This window comes from Dama dama, chromosome 7 (assembly GCF_033118175.1).
Source record: "Dama dama isolate Ldn47 chromosome 7, ASM3311817v1, whole genome shotgun sequence".
NCBI classification, from domain to species: domain Eukaryota; kingdom Metazoa; phylum Chordata; class Mammalia; order Artiodactyla; family Cervidae; genus Dama; species Dama dama.
This window is the reverse complement of record NC_083687.1, coordinates 28,800,611-28,823,487: the sequence shown is the minus strand read 5'-3', so window position 1 is coordinate 28,823,487 and position 22,877 is coordinate 28,800,611. Positions and strand designations below refer to the sequence as shown.

General features: G+C 37.9%; 1 protein-coding gene across 8 annotated transcripts; it reads left to right on the top strand.

Moving 5' to 3' along the window:
- The first annotated feature begins 1,701 nt into the window (after positions 1 to 1,701).
- Positions 1,702 to 20,127, top strand: LOC133059613 (butyrophilin subfamily 1 member A1-like). Of its 8 annotated transcripts, none has more exons than XR_009693593.1 (11): positions 1,702 to 1,855; positions 3,676 to 3,778; positions 6,300 to 6,320; positions 7,738 to 7,758; positions 10,879 to 10,988; positions 12,715 to 12,735; positions 13,606 to 13,626; positions 14,703 to 14,729; positions 15,202 to 15,228; positions 15,758 to 15,784; positions 15,962 to 15,976. XR_009693593.1 is itself a non-coding variant. In XM_061146969.1 (11 exons), the coding sequence occupies exons 1-11, from the start codon at positions 1,820 to 1,822 to the stop codon at positions 16,483 to 16,485; spliced, it is 849 nt and encodes a 282-aa protein (XP_061002952.1). In that variant the 5' UTR covers positions 1,702 to 1,819; the 3' UTR covers positions 16,486 to 20,125. The 8 variants fall into 8 exon arrangements, 7 of the variants coding, with proteins under 7 accessions (XP_061002952.1, XP_061002955.1, XP_061002954.1 ...); XM_061146969.1 differs by lacking the exon at positions 10,879 to 10,988 and adding an exon at positions 13,337 to 13,357 and having other exon boundaries at positions 15,962 to 20,125; XM_061146972.1 differs by lacking the exons at positions 10,879 to 10,988; positions 15,202 to 15,228 and adding an exon at positions 13,337 to 13,357 and having other exon boundaries at positions 15,962 to 20,127.
- Positions 20,128 to 22,877: the final 2,750 nt, after the last annotated feature.

Genomic DNA, 22,877 nt, shown 5'->3' with positions numbered 1-22,877 from the left:
AAGAGTCTTCTCCAACGCCACAGTTTAAAAGCATCAAATCTTCGGTGCTCAGCTTTCTTCACAGTCCACCTCTCACATCCATAGATGACCACTGGAAAAACCATAGCCTTGACTATACAAACCTTTGTTGGCAAAGTAATATCTCTGCTTTTTAATATGTTATCTAGATTGGTCATAACGTTCCTTCCAAGGAGTAAGCGTCTTTTAATTTCCTGGCTGCAATCACCATCTGCCATGATTTTGGAGCCCCCCAAAATAAAGTCTGACACTGTTTCCACTGTTTCCCCATCTATTTCCCATGAAGTGACAGGACTGGATGCCATGATCTTAGTTTTCTGAATGTTGAGTTTTCAGCCAACTTTTTCACTGTCCTCTTTCACTTTCATCAAGAGGCTTTTTAGTTCCTCTTCACTTTCTGCCATAAGAGTGGTGTCATCTGCATATCTGAGGTTATTGATATTTCTCCCAGCAACCTTGATTCCAGCTTGTGTTTCCTCCAGCCCAGTGTTTCTCATGATGTACACTGCATGTAAGTTAAATAAGCAGGGTGACAGTATACAGCCTTGACGTACTCCTTTTCCTACTTAGAACCAGTCTGTTGTTCCATGTCCAGTTCTAACTGTGGCTTTCTGACTTGCATATAGGTTTCTCAAGAGGCAGGTCAGGTGGTCTGGTATTCCCATCTTTTTCAGAAATTTCCACAGTTTATTGTGATCCACACAGTCAAAGGTTTTGGCATAGTCAATAAAGCAGAAATAGATGTTTTTCTGGAACTCTCTTGCTTTTTCGATGATCCAGAAGATGTTGGCAATTTGATCTCTGGTTCCTCTGCCTTTTCTAAAACCAGCTTGAACATGTGGAAGTTCTCGGTTCACGTATTGCTGAAGCCTGGCTTGGAGAATTTTGAGCATTACTTTACTAGCGTGTGAGATAAGTGCAATTGTGCGGTAGTTTGAGCATTCTTTGGCGTTGCCTTTCTTTCAGATTGGCATGAAAACTGACCTTTTCCAGTCCTGTGGCTACTGCTGAGTTTTCTGAATTTGCTGGAATCTGAGTGCAGCACTTTCACAGCATCATCTTTCAGGATTTGAAATAGCTCAACTGGAATTCCATCACCTCCACTAGCTTTGTTCATAGTGATGCTTTCTAAGGCCCACTTGACTTCACATTCCAGGATGTCTGGCTCTAGGTGAGTGATCACACCATCGTGATTTTCTCAGTTTTGAAGATCTTTTTTGTACAGTTCTTCTGTGTATTCTTGCCACCTCTTCTTAATATCTTCTGCTTCTGTTTGGTCCATACCATTTCTGTCCTTTATCAAGCCCATCTTTGCATGAAATATTCCCTTGGTATCTCTAATTTTCTTGAAGAGATCTCTAGTCTTTCCCATTGTGTTGTTTTCCCTTATTTCTTTGCATTGATAGCTGAGGAAAGCTTTCTTACAGAATTAATTCTACAGAATTACAGTGTTGTAACTGGGCATAGTTTACCACACATCTAAGTTATGTTTCCTCAGCTTAGGACTTGTAATCAACATTGCATTATGTATGTCAACAGAACATTCTCCTTGCACATGAAGATTTTATTTTTTAAAGACTGTGGAGACCTTGAGCTAAATCTACTTTCGTTTTCAGAATTTCAGAATACAAAATGTGTCCTTCTGAGAATCACACCCAGTACAAAGGTCTTGAACTGCTAGAATCTCAACCAGTATAGGTTCAGCTCTACTCCACTCTCTCATTTGAGTTTTACTGCTGACAGGTAGAAAACCAGAATAAGGCAACTCTGGAGTCAAGATTTATTCTCAAATGAGTCTTTAATGACTTGGAAACAAATTAGATTCTTCATGAAAAATGTGAGTAGAAAATTGGTTATAGTTTAGAATATACTGAATCAGAGAGAAGGGCAAAATTTATGGCATGGAAAACAGAGATATATAAGGACTTTGATCACATGAGTAAATGGGACATTTATTAGCTGAAAGGTGGCATGATTTTCTTTTTAACTGTATAAAGGTTTAGGCCACTCTCAGAAATATTTTCTCTTTAGAAATTAATTCCATGTATGGTAAGCCTATGGGTTTATTTCCAACCACAGGGAAGAACTACTTGTAATGACCAGGAAAAGAAGAAAGGAATATTAAACTGTGCTTATTTTCTTTATTGTCTAAGACCTGAAGTAGTTTTAACTTTGTTAATAATTTAGTACTTCTCATCTATTGGATTTAGAACTTCTGAGCTTCTGAAGTTGAAAAGTATAGAAAATCTGCAGGCAATGCAGTTGCCTGAGCTGTAAATGACTTGTATTTTTCTCTTTTTGCGCCCAGTGATAAATAGAGGTTTCATAGTTTTCTGTATCTCTTGTGTAGTTTATTTGTCTGGTTTTGTTTTTTTAAACTTTGGTAGCTCAGGAGCTATATTTGATTAACTCATAAATTAACAGTAATAGATGACTGATCTCCAAAATTAATTCATAAAGAAAAGTTTCAACAAGTTAGAATCTGTTTGAATAAGATACACTGGGACTGATCGTCACCAAGTCCAAGCTCATATTGCCTGCTGCATGTCAGGACAATAAATTAAGAGAGGAAATGTTGGGGCAAGGAATAGCATCTTTTGTTTGGAGAGTCAGAAGACTGAGAAGATGCTGTACTAGTCCTAAAGAACCATCTTGCTCAAGTTACAATTCAGGCTTCTTTTGATTTCTCCCCACAATCAGCTTGTTATTATTTACTTTTCAAAGTTTTCAACTAGACTATTTTGGCATTTTGTCCAGATATTATGGTTGTAACCAGTGGGAGACATAGGTGTAGTGATCTTACTCCATCTTTGTCAGCTTTAGAAATCTATATGTTGCTATGGAATAGCTTAAAAAGTATATCCCTTTGATCTTATATTCCTGAACTCCCTTTTCCTCCTTCTTTTGGGACTCCCATGATGTGTATGTTGGTCTCCTAGATTAATAAAGTCCACATTTTTTTCTGTCTTGGATTACTTTAAAAGCCTTTCAGTTCTCTCTTGTTTCCATGAAGAATAGTATAATGCATGCTCAGAATAAGTTGTGTTGATTTAGCTTTGTGAATTAGTAGCGGAGATGGATGAAACAGTGAAATTTAGAGGTATTCGTTCAAGCATTGGCAAAAATTTCAAGTTAGCAGGGAAGGAAGTGGGCTTAAGAGAGAGCTCATGGATTATGGGAGTATGGGGGTGCCACTAGCTTGGAGATCTCTGTACAAGTTACCACAAACAAGGTTGGGAGAGTAAAGGAGAATATGATATGGTAATATAGTTCACATAATATTCTAATTGTGACTATACATGTATATAGAATTTTTTTTTTTTTTTTTTAGCCAGGCCACACGGCATGTGGAATCTTAGTTCCCCAATAGCACATAGTTCAAAAAATCTCAAGAGAAATTAAGAAATATTTTGAATTTATTTAAAAATGAAAATGCAACTTATTAAAACTTGAGGGTTCAGTGAAAGCAGTGTTTAAAGAGGAAGTTTTATAGCCTTGAATGCTTGTATTAGGAAAGAAGAAAGATCTAAAATCAACCATCTAAACTTCTATATTAATAAGCTAAAAAAGAAGAGCAAGTTAAATGTAAGCAGAGCATTAAAATAATGGTGGTACAATGTAGATCTAGATGAATGTACTTGTGGACTTTCCTTTCAGATAACTGCAAGGATGCAAGTTCTAAATAAAGTTAAGCTTTACATTTTGGGACCCACACTGGCTTTCCTGATCTACAAAATCTGGAGAAAGGACAAAAAGATAAGTAAGAAATTATGGGAAAATGCAATTCATGCTGTGGCTCTAAGAGTTAAAAATGGTGCAGGGAATAGATTTTTTTGTAAGTGCTTTGAGATCTCAAGTTTTAAGGAAAAATGTGGTGACCTTCAAAATAATAATAGTAATAAGTGTTGTTTATATACCATGATTTTTTGAATACAGTTTCATATCCAGTCTTTCTGTAAAAATTTATGACGTTATTTTGAATAACAGTATTTAAATTAGATAGCCACATCCTCTTTCCCTCTTTCTCATCTCTTTTTCTTTCTTATTTTTACATGCATTTCTTCATCACTCAAACTTTTTTCCAGTAATAAGAAACATGAATCTGACATCCAACCAGAAAATCCTCTCCCATCTTCTGTATTTGAACTCAGCTCTTAAGTTCTCATTTATAATGGCACTATGACTTTATTCTTGACCTTGTCCTATTATGCAGTCACTTTCTTTAGTTCTGTCAGGTAGTAAGAATGTGATAAGAAGGGAAATTCTGTGAAGAAAAAAAATCATATCCTGAGAACTATCCAGATACAATCTCATTCAACCTCCATGCCTATGATATTAATAACTATTACACTATACTATTCTGTACTGTACTACTAATATGTACTACACTGTACTTTTTTCTTCTAACTTTTAGGGTCAAATAAAAGAAATGTATCTGAGGCCTTTCTGTGAGTAGTTAATATTGTCAGAGAATGCACTTTGTTAGAAAGGATAACTAACAATAGAAAAGATCATTATCCAAACAGACTGTGCCCATTTTGCACATTCTAAAAGGAAGTTACATTTACTTGGTAGAATTATTCACAGAGATGGTTGGTGGGGTGGATCCTATATAGCACAACTGATATGTGAGATTTGTTGCCTGTTATAGGTTTAGATTTGCAGGGTGTACACTCCCGAGTCATTTTGGGGTTCTTTGTCATTGTTTATTTTGGTTACATAAAAGGTTTATGTATAATGCAAAGTATTCAACCAAACTGAACCATGTGAAGTTAAAAAGCAAAAATCTTCCCCAATTTCCTAACTCCTAATTACTGTCTTTAGAAGAGAATAATTCCTGCTAATGGTTTATTGTGTAATCTTCAGGCATTTTCTGTGCTTATAAAGAATACTCATTTGTCCTTATAAAGAATATGATTACATATGCATTTTTTTATCCTTATGAAATTGATAATTTTATGCCCAATGATTGGTACTTTTCTTTATTAATTCAGTACTGTAATGTGGATATTCCACCAGATTAGTGCATGTATTACAGAGTTCTTGCACCACATAATACATGCAGTATGAGTTCATTCTAATAATGATGGAGCGGCTTCCTTGGTAGCTTAGCTGGTAAAGAATCTATCTTCAATGCAGGAGACCCTGGTTTGATTCCTGGGTTGGGAAGATACCCTGGAGGAGGGCATGGAAACCCATAATAATGATGGCTGTGACTGGAAAATGTTGCAGAAACAATCATTAGAAGATGTAGAGCTTTGGTTGAAGCTTCTTTATAGTGTACAGAGACATATCTCTTATTTGTATGCTGAGTTATTTTCTCTCAGAGAGGAGGAGGCAGCTGGTTGGTGGGAAATAGAACCTCTCTCAGACAGGCCATTCCTCTCTCCTGGATTCAGAAGATAACACAATAGTGTGTAGTAGTTATCATAGTTTCATTCATGCATGAGTTAAAACAAACTCAAATACAAAAAGGTTGAGAATTAATCAGTGGCAAGAATGTTGTGAAAAGAGGTATCCAGAAACCTGACAGTGTATTACCTATACCAACAGTTTCAGTATTTCCTTATGCAGTGTTTGTGGCAACTTTTTAATACACTGTCGCTACAACAGTGATAACTGATGTAACAGTAGCCAGTGACCATATTAAAGCTAACAAACAGAACAATGGGAGCTTAAATATTGTCCAAGGGATCAAGAATACTTCTACAAATTAATAAATATTAATATTTATATTAATGTATAATATTCCATAAAAATTTGTCAAATAAATTAACTCCAGTTCCCCCTTTTCTCATTTACTATAGCATATCTCTGGAGAAGGCAATGGCAACCCACTCCAGTACTCTTGCTTGGAAAATCCCATGGATGGAAGAGCCTGGTAGGCTGCAATCCATGGGGTCGCTAAGAGTCGGACACGACTGAGTGACTTCACTTTCACTTCTCACTTTCATGCATTGGAGAAGGAAATGGCAGCCCACTCCAGTGTTCTTGCCTGGAGAATCCCAGGGACGGGGCAGCCTGGTGGGCTGCCATCTATGGGGTCGCACAGCATCCGACACGACTGAAGTGACTTAGCAGCAGCAGCAGCAGCATAGCATATCTCTGGACAATACTTACCTCTCTGTTGATTTGTATGTGTGTGTGTGTGTGTGTGTGTGTGTGTGTGTGTGTATCTAAAACTGCCTAGGCTTAACTTTAAATATGAGTTTTTCAGTAAATTTGAACTCTCTTTGTAGTTCTTTCATAGGATGCTTATGTTTATCTTTTTTTTTTTTCAGAAGAACTTCAGGAAAAACTTGGTAAATTTTGTGATATCCTGTTACTCTTGATCCTCTTTAAATTGATTGGTTCAACATTTAACATTGCCTGACTTTTAGCCTATATGCCTTTTGGTGGCATATCTTTCTCTTGCATGTCTGCTAGTTCCACCCAGGTATTTTCTTGTTAGGCTTCTCTCATTTTAATTCTGTCCATTTCTATTTCCCTACCTTCTCTACTTTTCCATTTCTTCATTTTTCACCTTGTATCATGACTTCCTTTTAAAGACTGGCTTCTTCTGCCTTGCAGGGACTTGCAATGATTTCTTTAGAAAGTTGGTGAAGGGGAAGGGGATGGTGGGATGAATGGGAGATTAGAATTGACATACATATGTGCTGAGTAGCTTCAGTTGTGTCTGACTCTTTGTGATCCCATGGACTAGAGCCCTCCAGGCTCCTCTGTCCATGAAATTCTCCAGGCAAGAATACAGAAGTAAGTTGCCATGCCCTCCTCCAGGTGATCTTCCAACCCCAGGGATTGAACCCATGTCTCTTATGCTTCCTGCATTGACAGGCAGGTTCTTTACCACTTGTGCCACCTTGAGGGTGAAGTGAAGTGAAAGTTGCTCAGTCGTGTCTGACTCTTTGCGACCCTTTGGACTATACAGTCCATGGAATTCTCTAGGCCAGAATACTGGAGTGGGTAGTCTTTCCCTTCTCCAGGGAAGCTCCTGACATACATAAGCTACCATTAATAAAGTAAGTAGCTAGTGGGAACCTGCTATAAAGCAAGGAAGCTAAGTTTGGTGTTCTGTGGTGACCTGTATAAGTGGGAAGGAGGTCCATAACTACTTCACTGCATTGTACAGCAGAAACATGCAGGGGACGTAAGAGACGTGGGTTCGACCCCTGGGTTGGGAGGATCCCCTGGAGGAGGGCATGGCATGGAGAATCCCATGGACAGAGGAGCCTGGTGGACTACAGTCCATAGGGTCATAAAGAGTTGGACACTACTGAAGTGATTTAGCCCAACAGCATGTATGACCACTGTTGCAGATACAATTTGCACAGAAGGGTGCCTGCACTATATACTTCCTCATCACTTTTTAAGTACCTGTCTTGTGCATGTGTGTACATTTGCCTTTTAAGGTGCAAAAGGATGGCCCAATGAAAGAGGACAGATGGATATTGTGCATTCCAGAGGAATTCCCACCATACCTCTTCTTATGATTTCATTTCCTAATTTAGTTTCTTTTGCACTAGCGGTGGAGGGATGTAAAAAACTATGTTGTTTCTGATTGATGAAATGTCCTTTGGAACCTTGTGGTTTCAGTTTTCCCAAATATGGTCAAGTTGTGCCACAGAGTAAACTAGAAAAGGGGTCTGAATTTTGTTCTTCCTTCCTGACATTATGCTTTTGTTTGGAATGAATTGTTTAATTCTTCTTTTTATTTTTCAGAGAAGAGTGGACAGGAAAAAGGTAAATACTGATAACGTCTTGCATTGTGTACCTTGTTATTCTCTCATCTATTTCTTGTATCCTTGAAATGCTTAACCTTGAAACTCTTGGTGATCACCTGTCTTAACTCAAACAGAGATATGTCTTTACATGTTTTCTGTCAGTAACCCTCCCAACTCAGGTTACCTATCTTCATTTGCTATTCATTTATGCCATTTTTGCCTTTTTCATATTTCTAGTCATTGCAATCAAGGAGACAGAACCTTTCTGTGAATAGAATGTTACCACTAAGATGTGTGTCACATTTGGGTATTTTTAAAATTTTGTCAGTTGACTCCAGGATAGACTTCCTTGACTTAGATCTCTCTTTATTTCCACATAACACCTCTGCTTTATTCCTATTGTGTTATTTAATTTATAAGGGTGAATTTTTCTTCCAAAGAATGTATATGAGATTATATTATTTTGCCTTTTTTAAAGTGAGGAAAGATATGTTCTAAAAGGCATCTAAATTTTGGAGTTTTGGCTTGGAAGATAGAGATGAGTAGTAATAGATATTTTAGTCTAGTGAACACAGGAGACATGGGAAAAAGAACACATAGTGGATATAACACCACCAGAGAGATTTCTTTCAAGAGTGTAGGACAAGGAAAAGTGTGCTTAGTACCTGACACCTCGAAATTGTAAGGACTCCCAAATACTGTCTTTTAACAGAATGTCAATTCTGATCTCTTAAAATTTGTATGAAAGTTTCATAAGGGACTTAAGTAAAGCCTAGAGTCATATTATAGAAAAGAGATAAAATTATTGCCTTAAAAACAATCATTTAACTCTTTGGTCATATATTCACAGCATTTGTTTTCCTCCATTGACTCATTGCTGAAAATTATATTTATCTAAATACATGAGTCAGTCATCTACACAATGTTTTTCCATTTATTTTTGTTTGCTGAGAAATTTTCCACTGCCATGTAAGTAAATTGATATGGAAAGAATTTGGTTAGAACCATGTCACTCAATTCTTTGACTTTCTGAAGTAAATGATAAAATGAGGGAGTAAGGGCTTTCAAACTTAAATTTGAAAGTCCTTCAGTTGAAAACTTAATTAAATATTATTGCCATCTTGTTAAGTGTAAAGAATTAGAAACCATCAACCTTGCAAAAACGTACCAAGTCATTCGCTTCCTCAATGGTTATGATATCTTTTAAAAAGATTTTTTTGGGATTTATACATATCTTCACCTTAGTTAGTCAAATAATATTTCCACTTAAAGACATGTTGCTTAATTTGGCGTAATCAGAAACTTTTGTAACACTAAAAATCAATTTTAATACACCACTACTGCAATCACATTTGCCATAAAATTATTTTATTAAATATATATGTTGGTCTAAATTTGAATTACTTGTATCCTTAAAACTCTCCATAAATGAATATGAAAGTGTAAGTGATATTGAAATTCACTCAGTCGTGTCCGACTCTGCAACCCCATGAACTATACAGTCCATGGAATTCTCCAGGCCAGAATAGTGGAGTGGGTAGACTTTCCCTTCTCCAGGGGACCTTCCCAACCCAGGGATGGAACCCAGGTCTCCCACACTGCAGGCAGATTCTTTACCAAAATGAAGTATGTATTATATGAAATCCTGTTTTTTTTCTTTTCACATATTTACCATACTTTATTCAGTCAATTGAGAGATTCATTTCCAGTTTTCGAAGTGCTTCCTTGCTATTTTTTTTTTTTTTTTTTTTTTTTAGTTTTTGGTTTGTTTTTATGTTTTTCTGATTTTCAGCTTCCTACCAACATTCTGTACATGGATGATGTTCAAATTATTTTCTATTTTGTGTTGTTGTTCTTTGACATCTATGGAATATATTCTTTTTTTCCAACTTACTTTTCATAGTTACTTCACTATGAACTGGGTAACATTTTTTTCTGACTTTTTATTTGTATTTTTGTCTAACTTTTTAAATGGATGTATATGCTAAAAACATATTTCCTTTGTTTCCTTCCTTTGATATGTTCTTGGGCTTCTGTCTTCCACATAATCACCATAATTTCATTATAAGGTTGGTGAAATGAAGGGGATTAGCCCAAGAAGGGGCTTCCCTGGTAGCTCAGCTGGTAAAGAATCCACCTGCAATGCTGGAGATCCTGGTTTGATTCCAGGGTCGGGAAGTTCCACTGGAGAAGGGATAGGCTACCCACTCCAGTATTCTTGGGCTTCCCTCGTGGCTCAGATGGTAAAGAATCCATTTGCATTGTGGGAGACCTGAGTTCGATCCCTGGGTTGGGAAGATCCCCCAGAGGAGGACATTCCAACCCACTCCAGTATTCTTGCCTGGAGAATCCCCATGGACCGAGGAGCCTGGTGGGCTACAGTCTATGGGGTCCCAAAGAGTCGGACACGACTGAGTGACCTAGCACAGCACGGGCTAAGAAGAATGTGGTTTTCTTTATTTAATAGACAACTTTCTTTAACTTGGGTTCTCCAGAGTGTCCTCTGAGATGGAGTGCCCATTGTTTTAGAAATCTTATTGTCTCAGTTTTTAATGGAAAGATTTAGACTCCAAACCTGGTGATTGATAAAATTTTTTCCTTTCAATTTTCTCACTTTGTCTATTACTAATGTCAGGTGTAAACTTAAGACTTGCTAGTCCACTTCTCTTGATTGTACCCTCAAGTGACCCAATGTGTATAAATATTTTTGCCTGATTTTGCCTTATTTTCAATTTCCAACTGTAGTTATAAATCCTGCCTCATTTTCTTTCATTTTTGATTATTAATTCACCAAGTTGCTTTTCCTTTTGAATCTTTATACATACTTGTTTCACTCAGCATATCTCATTGATAATATATCACTGAAGTCTAAAGTTGTGTTCTGAGATGATTCTGCACTTCTTTTTACAAGCTTAGTACAAGAATTATTTAAAATTTTATGTTCCTATATATCACACAGTTTGTGCTCTTCAAATTATAGTGATGTTTTCAATGGAATGGGTTGTAGAGATCTACCTCTTTAATTATGGAATGGACATGACTTGAAAATGTTTCAGAAATAATCACTAGGTGATGTATAGCTTTAGTTGCATCTTCTTTGTAGTGTTTAGAAAAACCTGTCTCATGTGTGTGTGTTTAGATGTTTTCTCTCGAAGAGGAGGAGCAACAATAAAAGCATGGTTGTTGAGAAACAGAATTTCTCTCAGAGAACCCATTTCTTTCTCATGGATTCAGCACCCATGTGATTTGGTAAGGATAAGTTTCATTTATGCATGAGTTAAAACATAAACTCAAATACAAGAAGATTTTGAATGAGTGGTGGCAATCAGTTCAGGTCAGTTCAGTTGCTCAGTCATGTCCGACTCTTTGCAACCCCATGAATCGCAGCACGCCAAGCCTCCCGGTCCATCACCAGCTCCTGGAGTTTACTCAAACCCATGTCCATCGAGTCGGTGATGCCATCCAGCCATCTCATCCTCTGTCGTCCCCTTCTCCTCCTGCCCCCAATCCCTCCCAGCATCAGGGTCTTTTCAAATGAGTCAACTCTTCACATGAGGTGGCCAAAGTATTGGAGTTTCAGCTTCATCATCAGTCCTTCCAAGGAACACCCAGGACTCATCTCCTTTAGGATGGATTGGTTGGATCTCCTTGCAGTCCATGGGATTCTCAAGAGTCTTCTCCCACACCACAGTTCAAAAGCATCAATTTTTCAGCGCTCAGCTTTCTTCACAGTCCAACTCTCACATCCATACATGACCACTGGAAAAACCATAGCCTTGACCAGACGGACCTTTGTTGGCAAAGTAGTCTCTGCTTTTTTATTTTTCTTTTGACATGAATCAGCCATGGAGTTACATGTATTCCCTATCCCGATCCCCCCTCCCACCTCCCTCTCCACCAGATTCCTCTGGGTCTTCCCTCTGCACCAGGCCTGAGCACTTGTCTCATGCATCCAACCTGGGCTGGTGATTTGTTTCACTATAGATAATATACATGCTGTTCTCTCGAAACATCCCACCCTTGCCTTCTCCCACAGATGTATAGTCTCTGCTTTTTAATATGCTATCTAGGTTGGTCATAACTTTCCTTCCAAGGAGCAAGCATCTTTTAATTTCATGGCTGCAGTCACCATCTGCAGTAATGGTGTGTAAATAGGCACCCGGAAACCTGACAGTGTTATGACCTATACCAACATGTGTTCATGCTAAGTTGCTTCAGTTGTGTCTGACTCTGTGCAGCCCTATGGACTGTAGCCTGCCAGGCTCCTCTGTTCATGGCATTCTCTAGGCAAGAATACTGGAGTTGCCATGCCCTCCTCTGGGGAGCCTCTTGACCCTGGGATTGAACCCACCTCTCTTATGTCTCCTGGACTGGTGGGTGGGTTGTTTACCACTAGTGCCACCTCAGAGGCCCATGACCTACACCAATAGTGTTTCAGTTTTCCCTTATGCAGTGTTTGTGCCAACTTTACACACAATAGCTACTGCAGTGATGAGAATTTACTGATATATGTAAAAGCAGCCAAGCCCATACTAAAGCTAACAAACAGGATATGGGTACTAAGTTGCTCAGTTGTGTCCAACTCTTTGTGACCTTATGGACTGTAACCCGCCAAGCTGCTCTGTCTGTGGGATTCTCCAGGCAAGAATACTGGAGTGGGTTGCCATGCACTCTGCCAGGATATCAAACAGGACAATTGGAACCTATATATTGTCAAAGGAATAAAGCATATTTTTACAAATTAGCTACCAGAACTAATTTATCTAACAATTCTATCAATTAATTAGCAATTTCCTTCTTTTTCCACTTACTGTAGAATATCTCTGGACAACACTGACCTCTGTGTTAATTTGTGTATGTTCATCTGAAACTGGATGGGGTTAATTTTAAGTATGAAAATTTCAGTAAATTTTGTTTCTCTTTGTAGTTCTTTCTCATGACATTAAATTGTTTTTTCTGCCTTTTTTTTTTTCAGAAGAACTGCAGAAAGAACTAGGTAAAATTTATGATATCCCATTACTCTTGATCCCCTTTAAAATGACTTGTTCAACATTTAACACTGCCTTGCTTTTTGTCTGTGTGCCTTGTACTGGCAGGCCTTTCTCCTGTGTGTCTATTAGTTCCACTCTGATATTTTGGTGTTGGGATTCTTCCATTTTGATTCTGTTCATTTTTGTTTCCCTAGTCAGAAAAATTTTCAAAATTAAAAAAAATCTGTGCAGTACACTACTACCAAGATAATATGTCTTATAAGATTATTTTAAGTATATATTTTGATCTAAACTTTGAATTACCTATATTCTTTTAACTATGCATAAAATAAATATGTACAGGATAAAATCCTAGTTATTTTCTGTCCATATCTTCTCCATATGTCTTTTATTCAGTCAAATGTGAAATTCATTCATTTTTTTTTACTTTTTAAGTTAGAAATGTGATTTCTTGCCATTTTTCCATTTTCACTTAGTTTTGTTCATTTTCTCCCCCTGAGAACATCCATCACCTCAGTTTTCTATAACTGGAATTTTCAGCTCATTTTCATGTTCTGTGTTGTCTTTCTTGATATTTACTTCAGTTTTTTCCATTTTACTTCTTAGGCATCCTTCAGAATGAAACTGGTAACCTTTTTTTCTGATTTTTTTTTCCTTGATGTAATGCCTAGAAACATGATTTGTGTGTTTCCCTTCTTTCCCCTAATATATTCTTAGGCTTCTATCTTCAGATGATTACCATAATTTCATCATAAGATCCCCTGAGAACTTTCATTGCCTCAATTTTCTATGACATGGAAATTTTCAGCTCATTTTCATGTTCTGTGTTGTTTTTCCTTGATATTTACTTGAGTTTTCTCCATTTTACTTTTCAGGCATACTTCAGAGTGAAATTGGTAACTTTTTCTGATTTTTTTTTTTTTCATGGTGTAATTCCTAAAAACATGATTTGAGTGTTTCCCTTTCTTCTCCTGATATAGTCTTAGGCTTCTATTTCAGATGATTACAATAATTTCATCATAAGGTTACTGACATGAATGGGATTAGGCTTAGAAGAATGTGGTTTTTCCATTAAATAGAAGGTTTTTTTTTTAACTTGGGGTCTTCAACTTGTCCTTTGAGATGGAGTGCCCATTGTTTTATTTGCGATATTGTACCAGTTCTTAGGGGAAGTGTTCAGACTCTAAGCCTGGTTAAATGAGATGAGTTCCTCCTGATGGACTCTGACATATTTTCTTCTTTACTGATATCGCAGGTAATCATGAGACTTGCTTGAGCACTTCTCTTGGTCATATTCTCAATGACCAAGGTGTATAAATTTTTTTTTTTTATTTTGCCTTGTTATTTTTGTTCCCAGTCATAGCTATTACTCTTTTTTCGTATTTAATTAATTCAATTATTCAACAACTTGCTCATCCTTCAGGGTCTTTTGTATTGCAATTTTGACTCAAGTAAAATCATTGAGCCTGTATCTTTAAAGTCTAAAACTATTTTATGAGGTAAGAAAGTGAAAAGTGTTAGTCACTCAGTCATGTCTGACTCTTTGCAACCCCATAAACTGTAGCCCACCAAGCTCCTATGTCCATGGGATTTACCTGGCAGGACTACTTGAGTGGGTAGCCATTCCCTTCTCCAGAGGATCTTCCTGACCCAGGGATCAAATTGGATCTCCTCCAACGCAGGCAGATTCTTTACTGCTTGAACCACCAGGGAATATATCTACATTATTTAGTATCTTATTATAATAATTATTTATATCCTCATATTCTGCATATGATGTCGTATTCTTCATAATCTACTAAATGTTTCATATGGAATGAACTTTAGAGATTTCTGTCATTATTTTTGAAATGAGCATTTCTTGATCAATATGCAGATACAAACATTGGCAGGCATGTGGCTTTAATTGCATTTTCCTTATGATGTTAAAAAATCCTGTCTCATATATGTGTGTTTGTGAATTCTCTCTCAGATAGGAGGAAGTCTCAATTCAAGCATGGTGAGTAAAGCTTATCTCTCAGAAAGCTCCATTCTTGTGTCTATCTTGGGTCCTGCTTCTAATGCAGTAGGATAGTATGAGAGAATAAAATCAGAATGTCTGTAGTTGGTGAAGAAGCATTTCTAGCATTATCTTCTTCTAAATTTCTGTAATTGTCTTTGAGAAGTAAACCAGTAATTTAGCATGCTTATCCTCTTTTCCTCCTTCCTTCCTTCTTGTCTTTAATCTTCCTCTTACACTTATCCACCTTCCCTCCCATCTTTTGTTGCTTCTGTGTTTCTACTCTTCCTACACCCGACCACCTTTTTTTATCATGTTTGGAAAAATAGACTATGAAGATAACACAGGATGGAAATAAGTCCAAGGGATTCAAAAGAAAAAATTAGATAAAGGCAAGGGAAAATGGAAAAGATAGTAAGAGAAAGCAGGGTAGGAAAAAAAGTAAAGGGTTTCCTATTTTGTTCTTTGGCAGCCTGGAGGAACGCACCATTATATTCTGGTAAGTTACATGGACTCTGCTGAAGAAAAATGTATTATGAAAGATTTTTAAATGAACATATACTGTGTAAAACAATATATTGAAGATCAAATAAACTCCAAAGCATATATAATATGAACTCTATGGATTATTCAGTATTTTAATAGATAGTAATGTGTTTGAGACATGAAACTTTTTTGTTTTTAATTACATCTTATATTGTGTTTTGAGCATATGTAAAGTGATTTTCATCAGCTAAAATCTGAGGAAACAATATGAAAAATAAGTTATTTGATTAGACAGATTGTATCCCTCTCAAACATCCTAAATAGACTTTGGGTAATTGTCCCGAAGAAATGTCAACTGAGAGGACATAAGAATGGGTCAGTTCTGAAGTAAGACATGATTTAGTAGATTTTAGAGAAGTATTTTCTTTGGTTGCTATTATTCTTGAATTAATCCTAGGGAGTTTATACTCCATAGTATTTTGGACAGATAGGCAGCTGTGTTTTTCAGATGGTAGGTTCTCATGTTCACTTGTTCCTTGTAGATTGGAGGAAAGAAGAATTCAAAACTGGTGAGTATGCAATAATCCATGAGGGACCTTGCTCTTTGTGGGACAGTCTGGAGGAATGTTGGGTGGAAGTGAGCTGAATCTACCCAGGGTCAGAGGAGTCCTCACAGAGTGAGAACCCTCTGGCCCAGGCCTACTGAGACCCTTCCCAGAAACATGATGGTCTACTCGTCTTTGCAGCAAATGTTACCCTGGATGCAGAAACAGCTCATCCTGCCCTCCTCCTGTCTGAAGAAGGGAGACGAGTTTCCTGGCAAGAAACGTGTCAAGATCTTCCCAGCTCCCCACAGAGATTCGACTCCATTCCTTGTGTGCTGGGTGACAAGAGATTCAGCTCAGAGAGATATTTCTGGAAAGTAGAGGTTGAGAATGCCTGTTCCTGGGACCTGGGAGTTTGTAGGGATAATGTAACAAGGACGGGGAGGGTCACAATGTCCCCACAGAATGGTTTCTGGGCCATTAGGTTCTATGAGGGGGAGTATTGGGCCCTCACCTCCCCAGAAACCCATCTTACTCTCAGAGAAAAACCCTTTATTGTGGGGGTATTTCTGGATTATGAGGCTGGAGATGTATCTTTCTATAATATGACAGATGGATCCCACATCTTCACCTTTCCCCAGAACACATTCTATGGTGTCCTAAGACCACTTTTCAGACTTTGGTCCTCTGAGTCAGGCTCCCTAACCATCTGTCCAAGTGAATGAGAATGTGCTGATGTTGTAATTCATATGTCTACCCACCATGAGAAATGATGACTTTGATCCCCAATAAAATTCACAATTATCCCCCAAAGAGATACAAATAGATATTTTTCTTATTCCTTACTGGTTCATTCTCAAGATGAAACTCTGGAACTTATGATTGCCCATTGAATCAGATGGCATCACCAATTCAATGGACATGAACTTGGGAAAACTGCAGGTGATGGTGAGGGACTGGGAAGCCTGGCATGCTTCAGTCTATGAGGTTGTGAAGAGTCGGACTTGACTTGGTGACTGAAAAACAGCATATCAATTCTCCCCTCTTCTTGATTATATATGTGTGTGTGCCTGCTCAGTCATGTCTAGCTGTTTACCCTGATACAAAAACCAGACAAAAATACCAGGAAAAAGAAAATTATGGGCCAATATCACTAATGAACATAGATGTAAAACTTATCAACAAAATACTAGCAATTTGAATCCAACAATACATTAAAAGGATCATTCACCATGCATCCTGTGAATGCAAACATTTTTCAGTATTTGCAAATCAATTAGTGTGATTCACCACATCAACAAACAGAAGAACAGAAACTATATGGTCATTTCAACAGATGCAGAAAAAGATTTTGACAAAATTCAGCACCCATTCATGATAAAATATCTTCAGAAAAAGGGCACTGAGGGAATATACCCCAACATAATAAAGGTCATATATGACAAATCTACTGCTGACATACTCAATGGTGAAAAGGATGTCCACTCTCACCACTTTTATTCAACATAGTTTTGGAAGTCCTAGTTATGGCAATCAGAGAAGAAAAAATAAATAAAAGGAATCCAAGTTTGAAAAGAAATTAAACTGTCACCATTTGCAGATGACATGATACTTTACATAGAAAATTGTAAAGGTGCTACCAGAAAACTACTAGAACTCATCAATGAATTTGGTAAAGTTGCAGCATACAAAGTTAATACACTGAAATCTGTTGCATTTCTATACACTGAAAACAAAAGATCAGAAGGAGAAATCCAAGAATCAATCCTATTTACCATTGCATAAAAAAGAACAATATACCTAGGAATAAACTTACCGAAGTAGAGAAAAGACCGGTATGATTTAGTGCTTCCCTTAAGTTTGCAATTATTTGGGTTAAAAACAACAATGACAACAACATCAACAATAAGAACAGAAGTTTTCAGTCTTTCTGTTACAAATGAACATCATCTGATGCTATTGTCACTACTTAAATTTTGCCTGCCACTGTCTTATCATTTTTTTCAGTAGGGGACAGGTTATATTTCTTGTAAGAAATGAATGAATGAATGTTAATTTATTCACTTACCATATTATTCACCTTTATGCTAAGCGTTGGACATGGAACAAAAGACTGGTTCCAAATAGAAAAAGGAGTACATCAAGGCTGTATACTCTCACCCTGCTTATTTAACTTACATGCAGAGTACAGCATGAGAAATGCCAGGCTGGAGGAAGCACAAGCTGGAATCAAGATTGCCAGGAGAAGTATCAATAACCTCAGATATGCAGATGACGCTACCTTTATGGTAGAAAGTGAAGAGGAACTAAACAGCCTCCTGATGAAAATGAAAGAGGAGAGTGAAAAAGTTGGCTTAAAGCTCAACATTCAGAAAACTAAGATCATGGCATCTGGTTCCATCACTTCATGGGAAATAGATGGGGAAACAGTGGAAACAGTGGTAGACTTTATTTTTCTGGGCTCCAAAATCACTGCAGATGGTGACTGCAGCCATGAAATTAAAAGACGCTTACTCCTTGAAAGGAAAGTTATGACCAATATAGACAGCATATTAAAAAGCAGAGACATTACTTTGCGAACAAAGGTCATTTAGTCAAAGCTCTGGTTTTTCCAGTAGTCATGTATGGATGTGAGAGTTGGACTATAACAAAAGCTGAGTGCCATGGAATTGATGCTTTTGAACTGTGGTGTTGGAGAAGACTCTTGAGAGTCCTTTGAACTACAAGGAGATCCAGTCCATCCTAAAGGAAATCAGTCCTGAATATTCATTGGAAGAACTGATGCTGAAGTTGAAACTCCAATACTTTGGCCACTTGATGTGAAGAGCTGACTCATTTGAAATGACCCTGATGCTGTGAAAGATTGAAGGCAGGAGGAGAAGGGGACAACAGAGTATGAGATGGTTGGATGGCATCACTGACTCAATGGACATTGCCGGGAGCCAACACACGAGACCCTACCCCTAAAAAGGCCATAGGGGAGAAAACCTGACGGGCAAGGCGAATCAGGTTTTCAGGGGTTTTCGAAAAGGCCAGCTCACGAGATCCCACCCATGACAAGGTCACGAGGAGAAAGCCTGACAGGCAAGGCAGATCAGGTTTTCAGGGATTTCGAAAAGCTGCCCCCGGCTCTCACCTTAAAGATGATATTTGTCTTTCTGATGCCTGCCTCAATGGACTACTCCCTAATTTCTCTGACACAGGCAGGAAGGCCTTCCCTGATCTCTTCCCAAATAAGAATCAATTTAAAACTTTAATCAATAAGTTTCCCAGGTGGTGGTATATTATGAGATTATTCAGGGTGAAAGGAGTGTTTTAATTTAAACTCCTTTGCTGGCAGTTTGTTAGCCAAATGCATTTATGTGCTTGGTACTAATATGCATGATTGCTTATAATATCCTAATCATAAAATAGCATAAAGAACCTGATTATACAAAAGCCCTAATAGATATACAGCCCTTTTAAGGGGTAAAGGAGTCCTATTAGAAAACATAAGAAAATTATTCTATAGGTGGTTATTGGGTTGTGATTTGCTTGCTGTGTTTTGCTTGCTGTATTTCTGCCTTTAATGTGCTAAGGTTGTGTTATAAAAACCATTGTTAATATAGTTAAAGATCTAGAGAAATAAGAACTTAGCCCTAGTGTGGTAACAATGAGATGGTTGTTAATTGTCAGCCAGGAGTGCTAGGCAAAAGCTGCCTCACCAAAGTCGCAGTCAGTATGGGGTAAACTTCTTAGATAAACGCAACTGACAACTTTTGCAGAAAGATTAATTTTTGTATTAACAAGAATATAATTCTACTCTGTACTATTTCCCTATGACCCTGTTACCTTTCAGTTAAGGTCACCATAAAAATGGAAAATATGTTTACAATCACCTGACCTGCATAAAATGTTAATAGCCCCAAGGCCAGAAGATCATGTGCTAAGAGTTACTATAGAATTAGAAAGCAAAAAAAATCCTGCTTTTCCTAAAAATCAAAATGATGTAGTACTAATCCTGTGTAATCATGAATAAGCATCTTGTACCTTGAAAACGTTCTGTGAAAGGGTATAAAACCGGTTGTCAAAAAGTAAAACACAGACTTGGCCCTCTCAAGGCTTGTCTCACGTGTCTTGTCTCTCTCTCGCCAACGCTGTTCATCCTGAGGGTACCCCCTGGATCCTGCCGAGGCTGGACCGCTGCAGGACATGTTTGAGTAAACGCCGGAGTTGGTGATGAACAGGGAGGCCTGGTGTGCTGCAGTCCATGAGATCACAAAGAGTAGGACATGACTGAGCGACTGAACTGAACTGAACTGAGCACTAAGCATTCAACTGGGGCTTCCCTGGTAGCTCAGACAGTAAAGAATCTGCCTGCAATGCTGGAGACCCAGGTCGATCCCTGGGTCAGGAAGATCCCCTGGAGGAGGAAATGGCAACCCATTCCAGTATTCTTGCTTGGAGAATTCCATGAACAGAGGAGCCTGGCAGGCTACAGTCCATGGGGTCTCAAAGAGTCAGACATGACTGAGCACTAACACTTACTTCTAAGCATTCAATATGTTATGTAAACATCAGATAAAGGCAGCCTTGTTAAATATGAGAAAGATTGTAGAAATATATTAAGTAGAAACGGTCACTGAGCAAAATATCTATATTATATAATCAGTAGCTTTTGGCATTTAATCAATAGGGATTAAATATTTTTATTTTTGAAGTGTAATTGATTATGTGCAGGAAAACTTTCTCTTGGCTGTTTGTAATGATTAAAGATAATATGGATTTTTTTTTTTTTAAAGAGTAAGAAAAATATGAAGTGTTAGAGACATATCCTCTGGTTATTTTGAGTTATATAACCCCTCAGTGATATTGATTAGGGTGCAAGAGGCTTTAAGAGGAGACCAAAGAATAAATATGGGATATAATTACCTCAAGTTCAGACATAGGTTGGTGTCATTTTCCAAAAACTATGTCACAAATGCTAGGAGGGGGACCAAATGGAATTTATGAAATTTCTCTATTTTCTTCCCCTTCATTGCTTCATGGTCATGCATTGCTTCTTCTAGACTTAATGTTTCTTGAGGTTGTGAAGGGAAATATTGAGCCTCTTAAAGAACCCCATTATCTGAACTCTTAGCACTTGTGCCACAATAAGCAGTGAGGTGGTATTTGTAATAAACCAGACTCTTAAGTCATCTGGGAAATAGTAATCAGGCTGATACAATGGCACTACACACAAAAGTGAATGTGTGGGTCCATTGATGTTCAAACAATGGGACTTATGTCATGGTGAAATGGAGGATGACTCTACGTTCCTTCTCCACCATATCTTCTGCCTGCCTTTTGTCTGTGGAAAAAACTTTAGCCAAAGAATAAGTTTAATCAGAGAAATGAGAACATGCAGAAACAAAGGAAAACAATCAAAGGAGACCAAATAATAAAGTATAGTCAAACATCTTTATTTCATTCTCAAGGGCCATAGATGGTATTCTGAGCTGTATCCTGTGAGCTGTTCTATAGATACTGAAACTGGAATAAGTTAATTCCATGATGAATAGATTGTAGTTCTGACATTGTTTAGTTGCTAAGTCGTGTCAAGACTCTTTGCGACCCCATGGACTGTAGCCTGCCAGGCTCCTCTCTCCACAGGATTTCCCAACAAGAATACTGGAGTGGGCTGCCATTTCCTTCTCCAGGGGATCTTCCCAACCCAGGTGTCAAACTGGAATCTCCTGCGTTGCAGGCGGATTCTTTACTACCACCTGGGTAGCCCTGACATAAGTGGCTCCATTTCTGAGAATTGGCTTCAAAGAAATGGGAACAAACCAACTGTGAAACTGAAGATTAACTATACCTAAAACAAGATGACGTTGGTCAGGCCACTGATGACCAATTTCAAGATGACTGTCAAAGCTGACTGTACTGTTCTGGCATGTAACCCCCTTCGTCTGTCTATAAAAGCTCTTTCCCCATGATTGTTGGGAGGTGAGGGGGAGTTTCAGCCTTTGTTCAGACATCCACCCTCCCTGCTCTGGTGGTTGGCATCTAAAATAAAGCAAACTTTCTTTTCCACCAACCTGGCTTCCTTAATGGCTTTTGAGTGGTGAGTTGCTGGACCTGTGTTTAGTAACAATGGGACCCGTGATGCCAGTCCCGGAAATCACTGCATATGTTTTGGTGTTCAGTATGAACACATAGTTGTTCTGTCATTAGTAGAGACTTCAAGTCTCTATACCATTAATTACTCCTGAACTATAAGCCATATTTGTGATGTAGCATGACTGAATTGTTTTGTACCAACAAGACAGAGAAGGAGCACTATTACTCTGTAGGTTGAAGTTTATTTCTCCTTGCTGAAAATCTTGTTCACTCAAGAAACAACATTGAAGGATGAATTATTTTGATAGAAATTTCCCCCCACATTTCCACAAATTTTGTTTTCAGAGTTTTAAGCCTTTACTCTATATCTGCCATTTTACTAAATATAAGGAAACATCCTCTCCTTAGAATCTGGCCATCTTTTAAGCTGTATGAAACCCATAGGGGTTTAAACATGAAACAGGCAAATGAAGCTTGGCTACTATGTTGGGTTCAAATACTTCTTTGGAAGAGAAAAGTTGTGCATTATAGGAAACTATTTTAAAAGAACTGATGATTCTTCACTGGTGTGTGGCTTGTATTTTTAATGCCTAGCACTTAATGCCTGAGTGCTATACTCAGCTGACCACAGGAAATACTGGAGTCTAAGATTGTACTTCCAGAGAAACCTTGGCATTTACTGAGGACACATGTTGTTAAACATCACTGATACTATACCTACTGATACCCAGTGTGAGAATGGTAGTTTTAGTGTGAAAAGTTCAGTGAAATTCTTGGGATAAAAATAGACTTTATTCATTTTCTAGGGCTGCTATAACAAAGTACCACAACTGAGTAGCTTAAATAACAAAAGTTTATTATCTCACAGTTGTGGAGGCTAGAAATCTGAGATCAAGGTATCGACAGGGTCATACTTGCTCTGAAAGCACTAGAAAAGGGTCTATTCCGTGCCTTTCTCTTAACTTCTGGTGGTTTGCCAGCAATACTGAGGATTCCTTGGGTTGTGGCAACAAACTCCAGTCTTGATATGATGTTC